This window comes from Felis catus, chromosome E3 (assembly GCF_018350175.1).
Source record: "Felis catus isolate Fca126 chromosome E3, F.catus_Fca126_mat1.0, whole genome shotgun sequence".
Lineage (NCBI taxonomy): Eukaryota > Metazoa > Chordata > Mammalia > Carnivora > Felidae > Felis > Felis catus.
The window spans coordinates 6,333,356-6,350,863 of record NC_058383.1 but is presented as its reverse complement, the minus strand read 5'-3'; the positions used below and the strand labels follow the sequence as shown (position 1 = coordinate 6,350,863).

General features: G+C 40.7%; 1 protein-coding gene and 1 non-coding gene across 8 annotated transcripts in view; one reads left to right on the top strand and one right to left on the bottom strand.

Annotated features, from left to right (window-relative positions):
* The window catches only part of SMURF1 (SMAD specific E3 ubiquitin protein ligase 1), a 109,365-nt gene that overhangs the window by 28,688 nt on the left and 63,169 nt on the right, over window positions 1-17,508 (top strand). Inside the window, exon 1 of one of the 7 annotated variants that reach the window (XM_045048096.1) lies at window positions 1,536-2,265. The exons of the other annotated variants lie outside the window; for them this stretch is intronic. Coding sequence (XP_044904031.1) covers window positions 2,178-2,265 — 88 coding nt within the window. The 5' untranslated portion in view covers window positions 1,536-2,177. Of the gene's footprint in view, window positions 1-1,535; window positions 2,266-17,508 lie in introns of those variants that run through there. 7 annotated transcript variants of the gene reach the window in all.
* Window positions 11,341-11,447, bottom strand: LOC111558301. Its single transcript, XR_002739025.2, has one exon. It is a non-coding gene; the product is annotated as a U6 spliceosomal RNA (small nuclear RNA).

The following is a 17,508-nucleotide window of genomic DNA, read 5'->3' as shown; positions in this document are numbered from 1 at the left end:
AAGGGTGGATTTCATTTCTACCCCTTCCTACAGATGGCACAGGAGGGTTCCTTCTGTGTTTGATCCACAGGTGGTGTGGGCAGGGAGTTGTCTTTGCTGATGCCGGAATCTTCTTTTCCCCAAAACTTATCATAGAATCAACGGTAATAGTACGTTAGTTCCATTTGGTTAATAATTACAATTATTTGGATTTCTTCCTGCCATTTTCCACATTTACTTTTCCAATATGGGAAAAACTCAAAGGGAATATTTCATCTTCACTGTAGGAATGAGTAGTAATTCAGAAAATGCAAAGAGCTTCTTAGCTTTGATTTAATCCATAAATGACTTGAGGAAAACCAAAGAAGGAAGATAAGAGATACAGAAGGCAATGGGATTCTATTTTGAGAAAGAGAGCATGAGCTGGGTAGGGGCAGAGAGAGAGTGGGACAGAGTGAAAGAGGGAGAGAGAGAGGCCCAAGCAGTCCATGCTGTCAGCGCAGAGCCCGATGTGGGGCTCGATCCCATGACCTGAGCCACAGTCAAGAGTCGGATGCTCAACCGACTGAGCCACCCAGGCACCCCGGCAATGGGTTTCTTAAAGTGAGAGCAGACCACCTGTCTGGTTTGCCTGCAGTTATAACCCTCACTGCTTACTATGGTGGTGGCCAGAGTTTCGACTTTTTCTTTGTGGTTCATATGACCTTGTGTTCCCAGTATTTACCAAATGTTTTAAATAGTTTTCCAAAAAATTTCCTTGTTCATTTCCCACAGTGTGCACATTCAGACCATAAAAGGACCTATTGAGATACATGTTAAAATTCCACAAATGATAGTGTCTCTTAATGATAGGTGTTGAGATTTCTATTTACAGGGATTTAGAGTAGCTTAATGATAAGCTAAATTTTTCTAGTTCTTTGATATTTTCCTTTTTGCTTCTTTGGGATAGTCTCTCTCGATAGATTTCCACAGCCTGCTTCCCTTAAGCTCAGTCATCATTAATGGAGCGACTACTTCTTGCGATAACTTTTTTCTGTACGGTGGGGGGTACCAAGTAAAAGAAGAGAATTTATCAGATGTAGTCTCTGCTTTCTAGAACCTTACATTGGGAAGGGATGGATGGGGAGAAAAAACTAGCAGATTGTAATGCATGCTCTACTGGAGGTAAACAGAATCACAGGATTATGGGGGCAGGCGGATTCATTCCATCTGGATAGGCTTGAGGGAGGTGTGTGGGGATTGTGGCATTTGAGATTGCCATTTCGTTCCTGGATGGGAATAGGCAGGTGGGTGTTGGGTTCGGAGGGTGTTTTAAATAATGGAAACCGCTTGAGGGAAGGCTTAGAAACGGAACAGCACTTGGCATTTGTTCGGGGAGGAAGGGGAATGATAGGTTGTTTTGTTTATTTTTATTTTTTTAATGTTTTTTTATTTATTTTTGAGAGAGAGAGGGAGACAGAATGCGATTGGGGGAGGGGCGGAGAGAGAGGGAGACACAGAATCTGAAGCAGGCTTCAGGCTCCGAGCTGTCAGCACAGAGCCTGATGCAGTCGAACCCACGAACCGTGAGATCATGGCCTGAGCTGAAGTCGGACGCTTAACCGACTGAGCCACCCAGACTCCCCATAGATTGTTTTAGGTACTGGGATCATACATAGTCTTAGCAGGAGAAGCCACGGTAGAAGATGAAGTACTTCCTGGAGTTCATCTATGTGGGAAATCTCCCTTTGCCATTTACATCCAACTCTGACACATAATAATGAAGATGTAATATGTGATCATAATTAAAAAATCTGTCGTTATGAGACAAAAATCAAGAAGCAGTATATATGGTGGTTGAAAACATAGGTTTTGAAGCTGGATTGCCTGGGTTCAAATCCTGAATAGCTGTGTGACCTCGGGCAAGTTACTCAGTCTCTCTGATGCCTCACTTTCCTTGTGTATAACATGGGGATAACAATAGTGCTTACAAATTTATTGCCACGATTAAATGACTAGCAGGTAAGGTATTTACAACAGTATATAAATATTACTAGTTATTAGTAGTAATAGTAGTATTTGCAATTTGATTTTTTTTTTCCTCTGAGAAAGATTGGATTGGTCTTTTTATAGATTATATACTCTGTGTAATTAATTGTAGCATCCCAGGCCTATAAGTGCATGAAGACTCTCAGAGCAGAATTTTCACTGGGATAAAAATGTCTATCTTTCAGAGAACTTCGGTGCTTTGCTCTAGAGCTGTCTGGTTTTACCTACTCCTTCCTGGGACACAGCTGACTTGGAGAGGTTGGTTGGTGGCGTCATTATTTGTGTGTGTGTAATGGAATATTATGGGAGAGAATGTTATCGTGTGTATCAGGAAAATGCTTTGGTGACAAGTAACAGAAACGGACTTTGGCTAATTTAAGCATAAGAGAATTTATTGCAAGACTGTTGGGGACTCACGAATGGCCAGGAGGCTGGGCACCAAAGGTGAGAAGCCTAAGGTGGCTCAGGTGGCCGGGAGGCACAAAGGCCATCTCCTAGGCTAATGGCCTGGTCTGTGTGTGCATAGGGTCTCTGTCCCTGAGATTTAGGACGTCTACCTCCCAGCCGTTCCTGGTCTCGTGTAAAGGCCTGTTGGAATAGCAGACATACTGGGAATGGTTAAATGCCTGGCTCTGAGGGTCAGAGTACATTGTGGAACAACTGTGTAATGGAATGCATTGTGGCCCTTAAACATAAAGGGTATTTAATGACATGGAAACTGGTTCACGCTTTTTTTTATTAAGCGAAAAAGCAGGTAGCAAAACTGTATGTGTGGGATCGTTATATTTAAAAACTTGATGAAGGAGCTTCTGTTATTCCTACTTGACAGACAGGCACAGAACTGTTGCTTAGTTGGCCCATGGTCACTCGGCCAGTGAGTAGAAGAGGTCGGACTTGAATCTGTAAGTCCGGCCCACAGCTGGGCCCTTGGGCACTTCATCGCTCGCTCTCCGACCTACACGGAAAGGCTCCACGTGACAACAGGAATGGAAGTTAGAGCTAGGTGGTGAGATTATGGTGCGCTTTTATTGTTTACTCTGATTTCTGATGAGCATCCGTCACTTCTATAGTGACCCAAATGATTAAGTTATTGTAAAAATGGAAAGTTTTGCAGTACTTTTCTTCCAGCTGAAAAGTTGCGTCCAGGTGTATCCACTGCAAATTGCTTTTTATATGCAACAAGAGACCCCGATTATCACCTCCATCAATACGTGGGTTTCCCTGAACTTGTATATGTCCTGCAGTGATCATTGACCATTAATTGGACAGGTGATTAGCATCATCAAAACCAGAAAAATGTTCCTGGGCTTTTAAACTCTGTGGCTCCTGCAATTTCAGGATTACATCAAAGCATTGATAAAATAGTTTGTGTTTTAAATGGGAGATTCAAATCTGTGAAGCTTTTTAAGATTTGTGTTTGTCACGTCTTGGCACGAGTTTCTCGTTTGTAGTCTAGTTATGAAAAGACTCTGGTTTCCATATGTATTTTTAAAATACTCTGAGTCATGGCTCCAAATGAGTAATAGACATTATATCTGTATTAGATTTCTGCTGTGTCATACCTCCATGTGAAGCCAGTGCCTTCTTTGAGTGCTTGCAACAGCCAACACGGAATTTGGCCAAATGGTATTCATTTCACATAGTCTTCCTGGTGCTTTTTTATTTTCAGAAATTACTGTTTGGGAATGCAAATGTATGTTTGATTTCACAGGTTGCTTAGGGAAAGGGCCCATGTGTGTGTGCACGCGGGCCCATATGTACATGGCGCTGTGAGTGGCGTGTGCACACTGATTACGAGACGCGCCGTTACAGGTGCCCCTCGATGAGCAAAGTGCTGAGAGTCAAACAGTGACGTGGCTTTCTTACGATCTGACATTTTTATTTTACAGTCTTGAACAGGTAGCTCATTGAAATATAGATTTTTATCGTGTAGTGTTCTTGTGCGTTATGATTAAAAAGAAAAAGCAGGAGAGATGAAAGAATTCCTAAGGTATCTTCACATTCAGTGTCCATCTCTCCTCAACCGTTTGGCACAGAATCACCGATATTTGTATATTTCCACATGCTGTGCCATAGTGTTGACACTGACACTTTTTCAGAAGGATGGGCTATTCTTAGCTCCCCAAGTTTTAAAAACCACTTTATTGAGATACAACTCACATTTCATACAGTTTACCCATCCAGTGGGTTTTGGTGTGTTACATTAGTAATTTTTACAAATTGTGGTAAAAGTATCTAACAATTTACCATTTTAAACCATTTTTAAGTATACAATTCAGTGGCATTAACTACATTCACAATGTCACCACTGTGTATTTACAAACTTTTTTTTTTAATCATCCCAAACAGAAGCTCTGTGACCATGAAGTCATAACTGCTCATCTCCACTTTCCTCAGCTTCGTGGTAACCTCTCATTTACTTCCTCAATGCATTTGCCTGCTGTACATATTTCGTAAAAGTGGGATCATACAGGGGCACCTGCGCGGCTCAGTCGGTTACGCGTCTGTCTCTTGGTTTCGGCTCAGGTCGTGATTTCGTAGTTCTTGGGATCGAGCCCCACATTGGGCTCCGTGCTGACGGTGCAGATCCTGCCTGCAATTCTCTCTCCCTCTCTGTCTGTCCCTTCCCTGCTCGTGCATATGTGCACTCATGCGCTCTCAAAATAAATGGACTTAAAAAAATAGTGGAATCATATAGTATGTTGTCTTTTTGTGTCTGGCTTCTTTCAACTTAGCATAATGTTCAAGGTTCATTCATGTCTGTGTGTCAGAGTTTCCTTCCATGGTATGACTGAATACCACTTCATTGCACGGGTATGCTGTAATTCGTTAATCCATTAATCAGTTGATAGATACCTGGGCTCTTTCCACCTTCTGGCTATTGTGAATAACGCTCCAGTGAACATGGGTGTACAAGTATGTATTTGAGCCCCCCCCCCCCCCCCCCCCCCCCCCCCGCTAACAATTCCTTTGGGAATTGGGAATTCCCAATTCCTTTGGGAATTACCCAGGAGTGTAATTGCTGGGTCATATGATAGTTCTGTGTTTACCTTGTTGTCTAAGTTTTACTACTGGTGCTTTTTTTTTTAATGTTTTAATTTTTTAAAATATTTATTTAGCACATGTATGAGCGAGGGAGGGGCAGAGAGAGAGGGAGAGAGAGAACCCCAAGCTGGCTCTACACCCGCAAGGAGCCCATCACTGGGCTTGATTCCACGAACCAAGAGATCATGACCTGAGCTGAAATCAAGAGTGGGATGCTTGGGGCCCCTGGGAGGCTCAGTCAGTTAAGCGTCTGACTTCGGCTCAAGTCATGATCTCACAGTTTGTGGGTTCGAGCCCTGCATCGGGCTCTGTGCTGACAGTTCAGAGCCTGGAGCCTGCTTTGGGTTCTGTGTCTCCCTTGCTCTCTGCTCCTCCCCCACTCACATCCTGTCTCTCTTTTCTTAAAAAATAGATAACCATTTTAAAAAATCAAAAAAAAAAAAGAGTGGGACATTCAACCCACTGAGCCACCCAGGTGCCCCTAGTGCTGGTACTTTTGATCGCCACACGCATCCAGGCAATGACAACTGTATCCCAACTGTCACTGGCTGATTGTAAGATGCATCTTGATTTCAGAGATGTTAATATGTAGGCCTTAGAATTGATGAAATATTTATATGTTGATATTCCATAAAGCTGGATACTTTTAAGGAAGTGGTGGGTCAACATGCCTATACTAGAAGATTCTCATCTGAGGATATTCTTAAAAATCGTTTGTAAAAAATACAAGTTCTCCATTATAAAGGAATATAGCTGGTTTGTATGATATTTGGGGCAAAACCCAGAAAAACATGAAGGGAAAAAATAACCTGCCCATTCTTTCTTTCTCTCAGAAATACTGCTATTAATCTTTTACTCTGATTTTGTTTCTCAGTTACTTTTCTAGGCGTACATGTTTTAGTTTATATTCTTTAGGATCCCTGACAAAAGTAATATATATTCAATTTTATAGAATATTTTTATTTTTTTAATGTTTATTTTAAAGAGAGAGAGACAGAGCATGGGCAGGGAAGGGGCAGAGAGAGAGGGAGACACAGAATCCGAAACACGCTCCAGGCTCTGAGCTGTCAGCACGCAGCCTGACACAGGGCTCGAACTCATGAACTATGAGATCATGTTCCGAGTTGAAGTCGGATGCTTAACCAACTGAGCCACCCAGGCACCCCAGGGTATATTCAATTTTAAAGTTACAGTATTACTTGGTATAGAAAGTGAAAGTTACTTGCTGTTCCCCTACCCCCTGCTCCCGCCCCATTAACCCATAAGATAATTTGGTATAGGAGTTTGAAATGTGAGCCTACAGGGGCGCCCAGGGTGGTTCAGTCCGTTAAGCATACGACTTCAGTTCAAGTCATGATCTCACGGTTTGTGGGTTCAAGCCCTGCATCAGGCTCTGTGCTGACAGCTCAGAGCTGGAGAATGCTTCAGGTTCTGTGTCTCCCTCTCTCTCTGCCCCTCCCCTGCTTGTGTTCTGTCTCTCTGTCTCTCAGCAATAAATAAATGTTAAAAAAAATTTTTTTTAATTAAAAAAAAATGAGCCTACAGATTTTGTTCTGTGCCTGTATCAACATTTCTTACTATCATTGCTATTATATTCTATTGTCACGGGATCGAATGAACACTGTTTTCGAATGTTTTTCAGATTAGAAACAGATCTACTGTGTGTATAAGGAGATCGAACAATGTCATTTTCTTTCATCCTTAATTAAAATTTTTGGTCTTAAAAATTGAATACCTGCATTTGGTAATAAATAAAATGGTAAAGTAGTACCGAAGAGATTAGGTTGAAAAATTGACAATACCTTTTCCTTCCTTTGTCCACGCCCCTGAGTTTCCATCTTTAGTTCCTTTGGTAACTCCAGATAATACAAATACACTTCTCAGTGTTTACTTAATTTTGCAGAATGCTGTGACTCTGCTGTGAGAACTTCCAGGTTTGTGTAGATTCTGCTAGAAGATAGCTGCCATCTGTAGTTTTAATTTTTCCATCACTGCCCCCTGCCCACTTTTGTTTGTAAGTATCGCACCTGCACATCAGACCAGCACATAGTCTCTGCTCTCAGTGAATTTCTACCAGACCGTTTACTCCCTAGTCCTTGTTTCCTTTAATCACTGAATCCAGAAATTTATCCCCACCCCACCCCCCACCACCGCCATACAGCATGCCTTTGTTATAATATTGATTTGGCTACAGTAGATAAATTCTCTTTCAGAACTCCTAAGAGACAAATGTATGGGATGTTAGTACTATGTACAAATAACAGAAAAATATTATTTATTTTTATTTTTATTATTTTTTTTTAACATTTATTCATTCTCTTGAGAGACAGAGAGAGACAGTATGAGTGGGGGAAGGCCAGAGAGAGAGGGAGACACAGAATCCGAAGCAGGCTCCAGGCCCTGAGCTGTCAGCACAGAGCCTGACATGGGGCTCGAACCCACCAACTGTGAGATCGTGACCTGAGCTGAAGTCGGACGCTGAACAGACTGAGTCACCAAGGTGCCCCTAAAGAACAGAAAAATATTGAGATGACTCCATTAAAATGTTAGTGACATTTTAGAATAGGATATAAAAATTTCAAGTTTCTGTTTATAGAAAATCATATTTTGCCTGTATTTTGTGCAGAGTATAGATTTAAATGGGATCAAAATTCATAATCCTAGTATGCTCCTATAAAAGGAGCCAACTTATGGTTCCTTATCTTTTTTATTTCAAATCCACACCATAATATATGTATTTTTATTTCCCCACCCTCTCCAGTATCCTACTAAAATAGTCTTTTAAGCTTGTCTAGACATGGGAATGCAAACTAAGAAAAACGAAGTTACTGTATATTTTTGTATATATTATTTTCCTCCTTTGATGTAAAATTAAAATGTTTGGATCTTCAGATGTGGAGTTCACACTTCTAATGCAAAAATTGATTGCACGTCATACAATAAATATATCTATTGCATTTCAGCTTGAAATTTAATTGTGCATGTCTCCTGTAGTGTATTTAAAATTTTTTTTAAATATTAAATATTATTTATTTTTGAGAGAGAGACAGAGTGTGAGTGGGGGAGGGGCAGATAGAGAGGGAGACACAGAATCTGAAGCAGGATCCAGGCTCTGAGCTGTCAGCACAGAGCCTGCTGTGGGGCTCAAGTCACAAACCTCGAGATCATGACCTGAGCCAAAGTCAGATGCCCAGCACACTGAGCCACCCTGGCGCCCCTCCTGTAGTGTATTTATTTGCATGTTTAAACCTCTACACAAGTATGAGCCAGGAACATAGTATCCCACTATTTAAGTTAGTGGAAATGGCATGTTAACATTGCTGGAACATTCTTACCATGATTGCCCCTTCCCCCGCCCCCAATTTCTTTAGGACGTAATAGTAGCATTGCTCGTCAAGAATCAGGTTCATTGGTGACTTTTCAGAAGATTGAACTGAGTTCTAACATGAAAATAAATGGCAGAAAAATTAGAGTGCAGTTAAAATTTGGTTACCTCTTCATCTAATTGCTTAAAAAAATTTTTTTTTTAATGTTTAATTTTGAGAGAGAGAGAGACAGAGTGTGAGCCGGGGAGGGGCAGAGAGAGAGGGAGACACAGAATCTGAAGCAGGCTCCAGGCTCTGAGCTGTCAGCACAGAGCTGAACTCAGGGCTCAAACTCACAAACCGTGAGATCATGACCCAAGCTGAAGTTGGACGCTTAACCAACTGAGCCACCCAGGTGCCCCATAATTATTTTTTTTAGTCTCAAAATCACTTTACTGGGGTGCCTGGGTGGCTCAGTTCATTAAGCGTCCGACTTCAGCTCGGGTCATGATCTCATGATTTGTGAGTTCAAGCCCCACATCTGGCTCTGTGTTGGCAGTGTGGAGCCAGCTTGGGATTCTCTCTCTCTCTCTCTCTCTCTCTCTCTCTCTCTCTCTCTGCCTCTCCTCTGCTTGAACTTTCTGCTCTCAAAATAAATAAATAAACTTAAAATCACTTTACTAAGTAAAGATTTCTTTGGCCTGCCAGATTTATCTCTAGCCATAGTTTCTTGGATTTGGATTTGAAATTTGATGAGTATTATCTTGTGTCTGTCTTTGATTCTGAATATCTTGTTGCTTCACAGAGTCTATCTACATTTCCTCTCTCCTTTAGTCCACATCATGCAGTCTTCCTTGTCTAATCTTTGAGTTTGGTCTGTTTGATCATTGATAGAATGTGTCCCGTATTAACTTATAAACTATTAGTGGGAGCTAATAATTGTCTTCTAACAAAGATCTAAAACTTATTCAGATAAATGTGCTTCTTTTCATGCATTCCCCAAGAAGGCTGGAGATATATATATATATATAAAGAGAGCGTGAGCAGAGGAGGGGCAGAGAGAGGGAGAATCCCAACCAGGCTCTGCGCTGTCAGCACAAAGCCCGACTTGGGGCTCGAACTCATGATCCGTGAGATCATGACCTGAGCCAAAATCAAGAGTCCGAGGCTTAACTGACGGAACCACCCAGGTGCCCTGTCACTGCATTTTTAAATTGAGGAGCTGGTTGCTCTCTTTCTTACTAGATGAAGTGCAACATCTTTCCGGCACCAAATTCACAGATTTCCTGCTATCTGGCTTGTTAACCTCGGTGTATTTTAAGTTAACGTTTGAGTACGTTAACCTTAAAAATAAAACAGTTGTTTTACCAGCAAAAATAGGTTTATTTGGTAATAACAGAGAATTACATTTCAGGACAAACAAGCTACAATAAAGCCATAGGCGAGTCCAACAAAGGACAAGAAGGTTATTTTATGGAGAAGAAGGAGGAAGTTGAGAGGAAGTCCAGTGGAGAAAGGCAGGAGTTCAGGGTGATGATTTCTCATGGGCCAAGTTGCTGGGATGGTCCATTTCTTGTAGGAGATGCAATGCACATTTCAGTATCGGGGCCTGGAATCCACGATTCTTTCCTGTCAAGGATTCTTCTGTTAACGGTCTGTAATTGACATTGAGTGGTGTCCCTCTAGCCTCCTCTTCTGGCATCCTGAATCCACTTTCGTGGGATTTCCCTTCACTAATTTTCACAAGTATTTATTAGTTGTTAATAATGACCCAGGACTGATTGTTAAAAATACAAGGCAGAGACTCGTTTAGTTTCAAGCATCGTTTGTTGCAGTCCCTCAGAAACCATTCTGGTTCAGTTGTTACAGCCCACGTTTTCACCATGTACTTTTGCCCCTTTGGTGTTAGTTAACCCACATGCCTGAATAGCTCTGGACTTCGTAAAAACAGACTGTTCACGCTGAAGAGATTAACCCGACAATTTTAAGATAGATCTTAATTGCATATGTTTAGAAAGAGAATAACATGCTGGTGGTATTTAAGGTTAAAAATCTTCAGAAAGTCCTATCTCTATGCTGTCCATCCCACCTTTGTGATGATTTTCTGGTTTAGTATTTTTCTAAATAATTTTTAAGCTTATTGGTAATAGAACAAAAAATAAGCCATTGATGCAGATGCCGATCTAGTTGATAAACCACAGGTGGGTACTGTCTTAAAAATATATACATGTGTAACAGCTTTATTGAGATATAATTCATGTGCCTTTAAAAGTATACAGTTCAGGGGCTTTTATTATATTCACAGTGGTGCGTAACCATCACCATGTCTTGTTTTAGACCAATTTTTTGAAGATTTCTTTCTTTCTTTCTTTTTCTTTCTTTCTCTTTCTTTCTTTCTTTTTCTTTCTTTCTCTTTCTTTCTTTCTCTTTCTTTCTTTCTTTCTTTCTTTCTTTCTTTCTTTCTTTCTTTCTTTCTTTCTTTCTTTCTTTCTTTCTTTCTTTCTTTCTCTTTACAGACAGAAGGAGAGAGTTTGCAAGTAGGGGAGAGGGCAGAGGGAGAGAAAGAATCTTAAGCAGTCTCCTTGTTCAACACGATCCTGATTGTGGGCTCGATCCCATGATACTGGGGTCATGACCTGGGCCATAATCAAGAGTTAGATACTCAACCGACTGAGCCACCCAGGGCCCCCCCAACCTTTAAGTTTTAATTTTAATCACCTGATGCTCACTCCTTAATCCCGATCCCCTATTTCACTCGTCCCCCCACCCGCCTCCCCTCTGGTAGCCATCAGTACTCAATAAATAGTTAAGGGTCTTTCTTGGTTTGTCTCTCTCTTTTCTCCCCCCTTTGCTCGTTTGTTTTGTTTCTTAAATTCCACGTATGAGTGAAATCCTATGGTATTTGTCTCTCTCTGACTGACTTATTTCACTTACTTAGCATTATACTCTCTAGTTCCATCCATGTCATTGCAAATGGCAAGAAAACGATGTAGAAACCTTCACAGGTGTGTGTGTCATCCTTGTGCAGGGGCCATGCTAATCCTCTGTGTATCATTCCAGTTTTAGTATATGTGCTGCGGAAGTGAGCACGAGCATTTTCATGGCCTAAAAAGAACTCTGTACCCACCGGCAGTCACTCCCCATATCCCCTCTCCCCAGCCCCTGTAATCACTAATCCGCTTTCTGTCTGTACGGGCATTGTCTGTTTTGGACGTTTCATAACGATGGAGTCATACAATATGTCATTTTTTCTTTCACTTTAGGGAAGTTTTCAAGATCACCCATTCCTTTTTAATGTTGAATAACAGTAATATTCCACTGTGTGGGTATGCCGTATTTTCTTCATTCATTCATCACTTGATGGGCATTTGATTTGTTTCACTTTTGGGCTATTGTAAGTAATGCTGGTGATAAAAATTCATGCACACGTTTTTATGTAGACCTACATGTTTTCAGGTCTCTTGGGAATATACCTAAGTGGGGAAATTGCTGGGTCATATGCTACTCTGTGTTCAGCATTTTGATGAACTGCCAAACTATTTTCCCAAGTGGCTGAAACGTTTTACAGTCCCACCAGTAAAACTTAAGTGTTCTGATTTCTCCACATTTTCACCAGTACTTGGTATTGTCATTTTTATTTTAGCTATCCTAATGGGTGGGAAGTAGTTAGTGTCTGTGGTTTTGATCTATATTTCTCTAATGGCTACTGATGTTGAGCATCTTTTCATGTACTTACTGACCATTTGTATGTTTTCTTTTGAGAAAAGTCTTCAAATCCTTTGCCCATTTTGAAATTGGTTGTCTTTTTATTACTGATTTTTAGGAGTTTTAAAAACATTTTTATTGAAGTAATCAATGTTATATTAGCTTCCAGTGTACAGCATATTGAGTCAATAATTCTGTATGTTATTCAGTGCTCACCACAATAAGTAAAGTCCCCATCTGTCACCAAACAGCATTATTACAATATTACTGACTATATTCTCTCCTGTACTTTTCATGTCTGTGACTTATTTATAGCTGGAAGTTCATACCTCTTAATCCCCTTTATCTATACATAGATATCTTTACATCTATCTTTTATTTTTATTTTTTTTTAGTTTATTTATTTTGAGAGAGACAACATGAGTGGGGAAGGGGAAAAGAGAGAGACAGAGACAGAGACAGAGAGAGAGAATCCCAAGCAGGCTCCACTCTGCCAGCACAGAGCCTGATGTAGGGCTCAAACTCACAAAGCCGTGAGATCATGATTTGAGCTGAAATCAAGAGTTAGATGCTTAACTGAGCCCCCCCAAGCATCCCTCTTAACATCTATTTATATCTACATAGATAAGAGAGGCTTTTTAAATATATTCCATATACAAGTCCCTTATCAGACATTTTCCAATAGTTTTGAAGTATTCTGTGGATTGTCTTTTTACTTGATAGTCTTCTGAAAGACAAAACTTTTTAATTTTGATCAAGTACAATTCATGTATTACTTCTTTTGTCACTTACACTTTTGGCATCATATCTAATAAGCAACCATTGCCAAACCCAAGATTGTAAAGATTCAGTCCTATTCACTTTCTGTAAGAGTTTTATAGAGTTTTTTTCATGTTTATTGTGAGAGTGCGTGAGCATGTGCCAAGTGGGGGAGGGGCAGAGAGCAAGGAAGAGGGAGAATCCCCAGTAGGCTCTGAGCTGTCAGCACAGAGCCCACCCAACACAGGGCTCGATCCCATGAACCATGAGATCATGACCTGAGCCAAAATCAAGAGTCTGATGCTCAACCTACTAAGCCACCCAGGCACCCCAAGAGAGTTTTATAGTTTTAACTCTTACATTAACTTTGGATTATCTACTTTGAATTAATTATTATGTACAGTATGAGGTTAGGCTCCAGCTTCATTCTTTTGCATGTGGATATCCAGTTGTCTCAGCACCATCTGTCGAGAAGACTATTCTCTTGTTAACTTATGTTGGCACTCTTGTCCACAACCAGGTGACATAAATGTAAGGATTTATTTGTGGACTTCCAGTTCTCTTCCATTGACCTATGTATGTTCAGCCTTCCATCAGTCCCACATCAGCTTGGTTATCATAGCTTGGTTGTGAGTTTTGAAATTGGTAAGTGTGAATCTCCAACTTTGTTCTTTTTTTTTTTTTTTTTTTTCAAGATTGTTTTGGCTTCTGGGTCCATTGAATTTCCATGCAAATTTTAGGATCAGCTTGTCAATTTATGCAAAAAAAAACCCCACCAAAACCAGATGGAATTTTGATAGGGATCGCATTGGGTACATGTTATCTTATTTTAAATCGTCTACCACATCTTTACGATTGATTACATTCAGCTTCTGGAACAGTTATTGGGAGTATCCATTGAAGATTTATATCTTGATGGATAAATCAGTGCATATCCCAAACTGGCACTACCTATACATTGACCCCCTTACTTGGTTTCATTATTTGAAATGTGTATGTGGCATGCTCTGGCCAGGGTATTTGCTTAGCAGGTTTTTTCAAAACTCTCTCCACTAATGTTTTGAGATGAGTGAAAATGTGATAAAATGAAGACAAGGAAAATCTGTGAGAACCCAGATTCTTAAGGATCTTAGCTGTATATTAGGATGGTGTGAAAGGCATTGGTTATGAGTGTATATGATGTTGTGGCTTCTTCCTCCCCTCTCCCCACCCCGTCTTGAGGAAGGAATTGTCTCAGGAAACAGAAAAGCACGTTGTAAGCAACTTAGGTATTTTCCTTCTTGAGTTAGTTCAGTCCAACATTATTTTTGTTTGTTTGTTTGTTTGTTTGTTTTACTATGCATAAGGTTACTGTGTACTAGTTGCTGCAGGAGGAGGAAATCGAAATAAGATCTCCCTAGACTATTTAAACAGCCTCCAGATGGGTCAGTCTTCCCGCTTCCTGCCTCTTCCCATCCATTCCCTCTCATTTTCTACTCCAGTACCAGAGTTTATAGCTTCCTAAAAAAGCCAGTCTGATCCTGTTTGGCTCCTCATTGCCCACAGGGTAAAGTCCAAATTCTTGAGCAGTTGCTGGTGAGACCTTTTCTAGTATGGCCCAGCCCTTTCTCTGCCTCCTAAACCAACATCCCATAGAAGCACACCCTTGTCCCTGAATGTATCAGCCTCTCCAACATGTCCTCGTACATGTAGAATGACCTCTCTCTGTGTCTCCTGCTTGGCAGGGGCTGGCCCCTCTTTCATCTTCCTACAGCAGGGTCTGCACAACCTTTTTCACATTATACATGTCTTTGCTGCTGCCAAAGATGAGAGGCGAGACTCAATCACCTCTATTTCTCCAGTGGCACAGGGCTTGGCCAAAGCAATTCTTAAATGTTATTTTAATTTTTTGTAATATTTAATTATTTTTGAGAGACAGAGAGAAAGAGAAAGAGCCTGAGTGGGGGAGGGCAAAGAGACAGGGAGACACAGAATCTGAAGCAGGCTCTAGGCTCTGAGCTGTCAGCATAGAGCCGTAGAGTTCTAGCCCACGAACTGTGAGATCGTGACCTGAGCCGAAGTCGGATGCTTAACCAACTGAGCCACCCAGGCGCTCCTTAAATGTTATTTTAAAGGAATGAGGTAGAGTAAACTGCTCAAAGGACCTTATAATCTTAATGGACAGGGAAGATGTTCAAAGGGTTGAAAATCCCTAATACATGGCTGGATGGAAAACTGTATTATGCAGTTAAGTTTATCTGCAGTTTCTCTTGACCAGATATGGTACAGACATGAATCTGTCCAATTTTAATCAGTCACAAAGCTTATTAATGTTCAGTACACTTTTTTTTTTAATTTTTTAATGTTTATTTATTTTTGGGAGAGAGAGAGACAGGGTGCCAGCGGGGGAGGGGCAGAGAGAGCGAAAGGGAGACACAGAATCCGAAGCAGGTTCCAGGCTCACAGCTGTCAGCACAGAGCCCGACATGGGCTCGAACCCAGGAACCATGAGATCATGACCTGAGCTGAAGTCAGATGCTTAACCGACTGAGCCACCCAGGCGCCCCTGTTCAGTGCACTGTGTCATTTTCTGTTGCTGTCCTTTGTTCCATATAGCTCCAGGCAGAGTATTTGTGAATAGGGGGCTGATGTGTGGTGACATGGGACAGAAATATGCATCAGTTAGTGATGAAAACAAGGAAGTGGAGTGTTCTGTGTTATAGGCCCAGTCATAAAATGTCAGAGTTCTAAGAATTATTCCCTTTACATTGTAAGACCACCTGGCATACTGTGTTTTATGATCTCTCTGCCTCTTTCTTTGGTTAGCATGTTCATAGATGTCCTTCTAATGCAACTGCTTTTTGTAATGTCCATAAGGTATTCTTTTGGAATTAAAATATTATAGTTTCCCTTTCCCAACCTCCATTTCTTTACTAAAAATAAGGCAATTATCTGTTATATTTTATTTTTTAATGTTTTATTTATTTTGAGAGCGAGCTCCTGCACGCGTGCAGGGGAGGGGCAGAGAGAGAGAGAGAGAGAGAGAGAGAGAGAGAGAGAGAGAGAGAATCCTAAACAGGCTGCATGTTGTCAGCATGGAGTCTGATGTGGGGCTTGAATTCACAAACCATGAGATCATGACCTGAGCCAAAATCAAGAGTTGGACACTTAACCACTTAACGACTGGGCCACCCAGGTGTCCCCATTTGCAACTTTTCTAATAAAAATTTCGTATGTAACATTTTATGGGTAATGATCATGACCTCTGGTTATTTAAAGATGTGAATTTTTTTATGTTTTATCACAAGAAGCTAGCTAATGGAGATTTTTTTTTTTTCAGAATTCCTGTGCCATCTTTTTCTATTACTTTTACTGTATTTTATTTAGTTTGATTGGAAACATAGCCTTTTAAATGGTGTGTGTTGGAAATATTAAGCCAAATTGGTTGGGATACTCTTTGGATATTGATGTACTCAACAAAAGATACTTTCAATATTCTGTTACTGTTCTTCTTAATGACTTTTGAGAAATTGTAAAAATGCAGTTTAAATTAGAGTTAGTAGGTATTGATTTTTTTATTTTTTAAAGTTTTTTTTTTTTTAAGTTTATTTGTTTATTTTGAGAGAGAGCACAAGTGGAGTAGGGGCAGAGAGGGAGAGAGAACTGAACCCCAAGCAGGCTCCGTGCTGTCATCGCAGAACCCGATGCAGGGCTCAAACTCAAAGAACTCAAAAACTGTGAGATCATTCCCTGAAGTGAGATCAAGAGCCGGTCACTTAACCGATTGAGCCACCAGGCACCCCTGATTTCTTAATCTTAATGTGATTACCTACTGGTGGGTCCTCTGCCCACTTTTACAGTATGGGATATCAAGCCCCAGAAAGTAACTAAATTTTAATTTTCAGCTATGACTCCACTGTGCCCTTTACATTAGAAAAATAGAGAAATAATTAAAAAAATTTTTTAATGTTTATTCATTTTTGAGAGACAGAGAGAGACAGAGCATGAACGGGGAAGAGGCAGAGAGAGGGAGACACAGAATCCGAAGCAGGCGCCAGGCTCTGATCTGTCAGCACAGAGCCCAATGCAGGGCTCGAACTCACAAACTGCAAGATCATGACCTGAGCCAAAGTTGGACGCTCAACCGACTGAGCCACCCAGGCGCCCCGAGAAATAATTTCTAAATTTCCTTTTAAGTACTGCTTCAGCTGGATTCCACAGATTTTGATGCATTAATTAAAATTTTTTCTTTCCGTTCTAAATATTTTTTTATCCCCTCCCTTAAGATGTTCCCTTTCACCCATGAATTATTTATAAGTGTGGTGTTTACTATTCATGTGTTTGGAGGTTTTCCTGTTACCTTTTGTATTGCTTTGTAGTTTAATTCTGTTATGATCAGAGAACCTAATTCTACGATTTCAGTTCTTTTACATTTGTTAAGATTTTTTTAATGAATGTTCCATGTGTGTTGAAAAGAAGGTGACACTGCTGTGGTTGTGTGGAGTGCTCGATGAATGTCTGCTCGATACAGTTAGTGGAGGGTGCTCGGTCCTCTTGTGTCCTTGCTGACCTTCTGTCTGTCAGTTCTGTCGATTACTGGGAGAAGTGCTGAAGTCTCCAGCTGTAATTTTGGATTTTTCTATTTTTCTTTTCACTTCTGTCAGGTTTTACTCGATGTGTCTTGAAGCTCTGGTGTCAGATGCATACA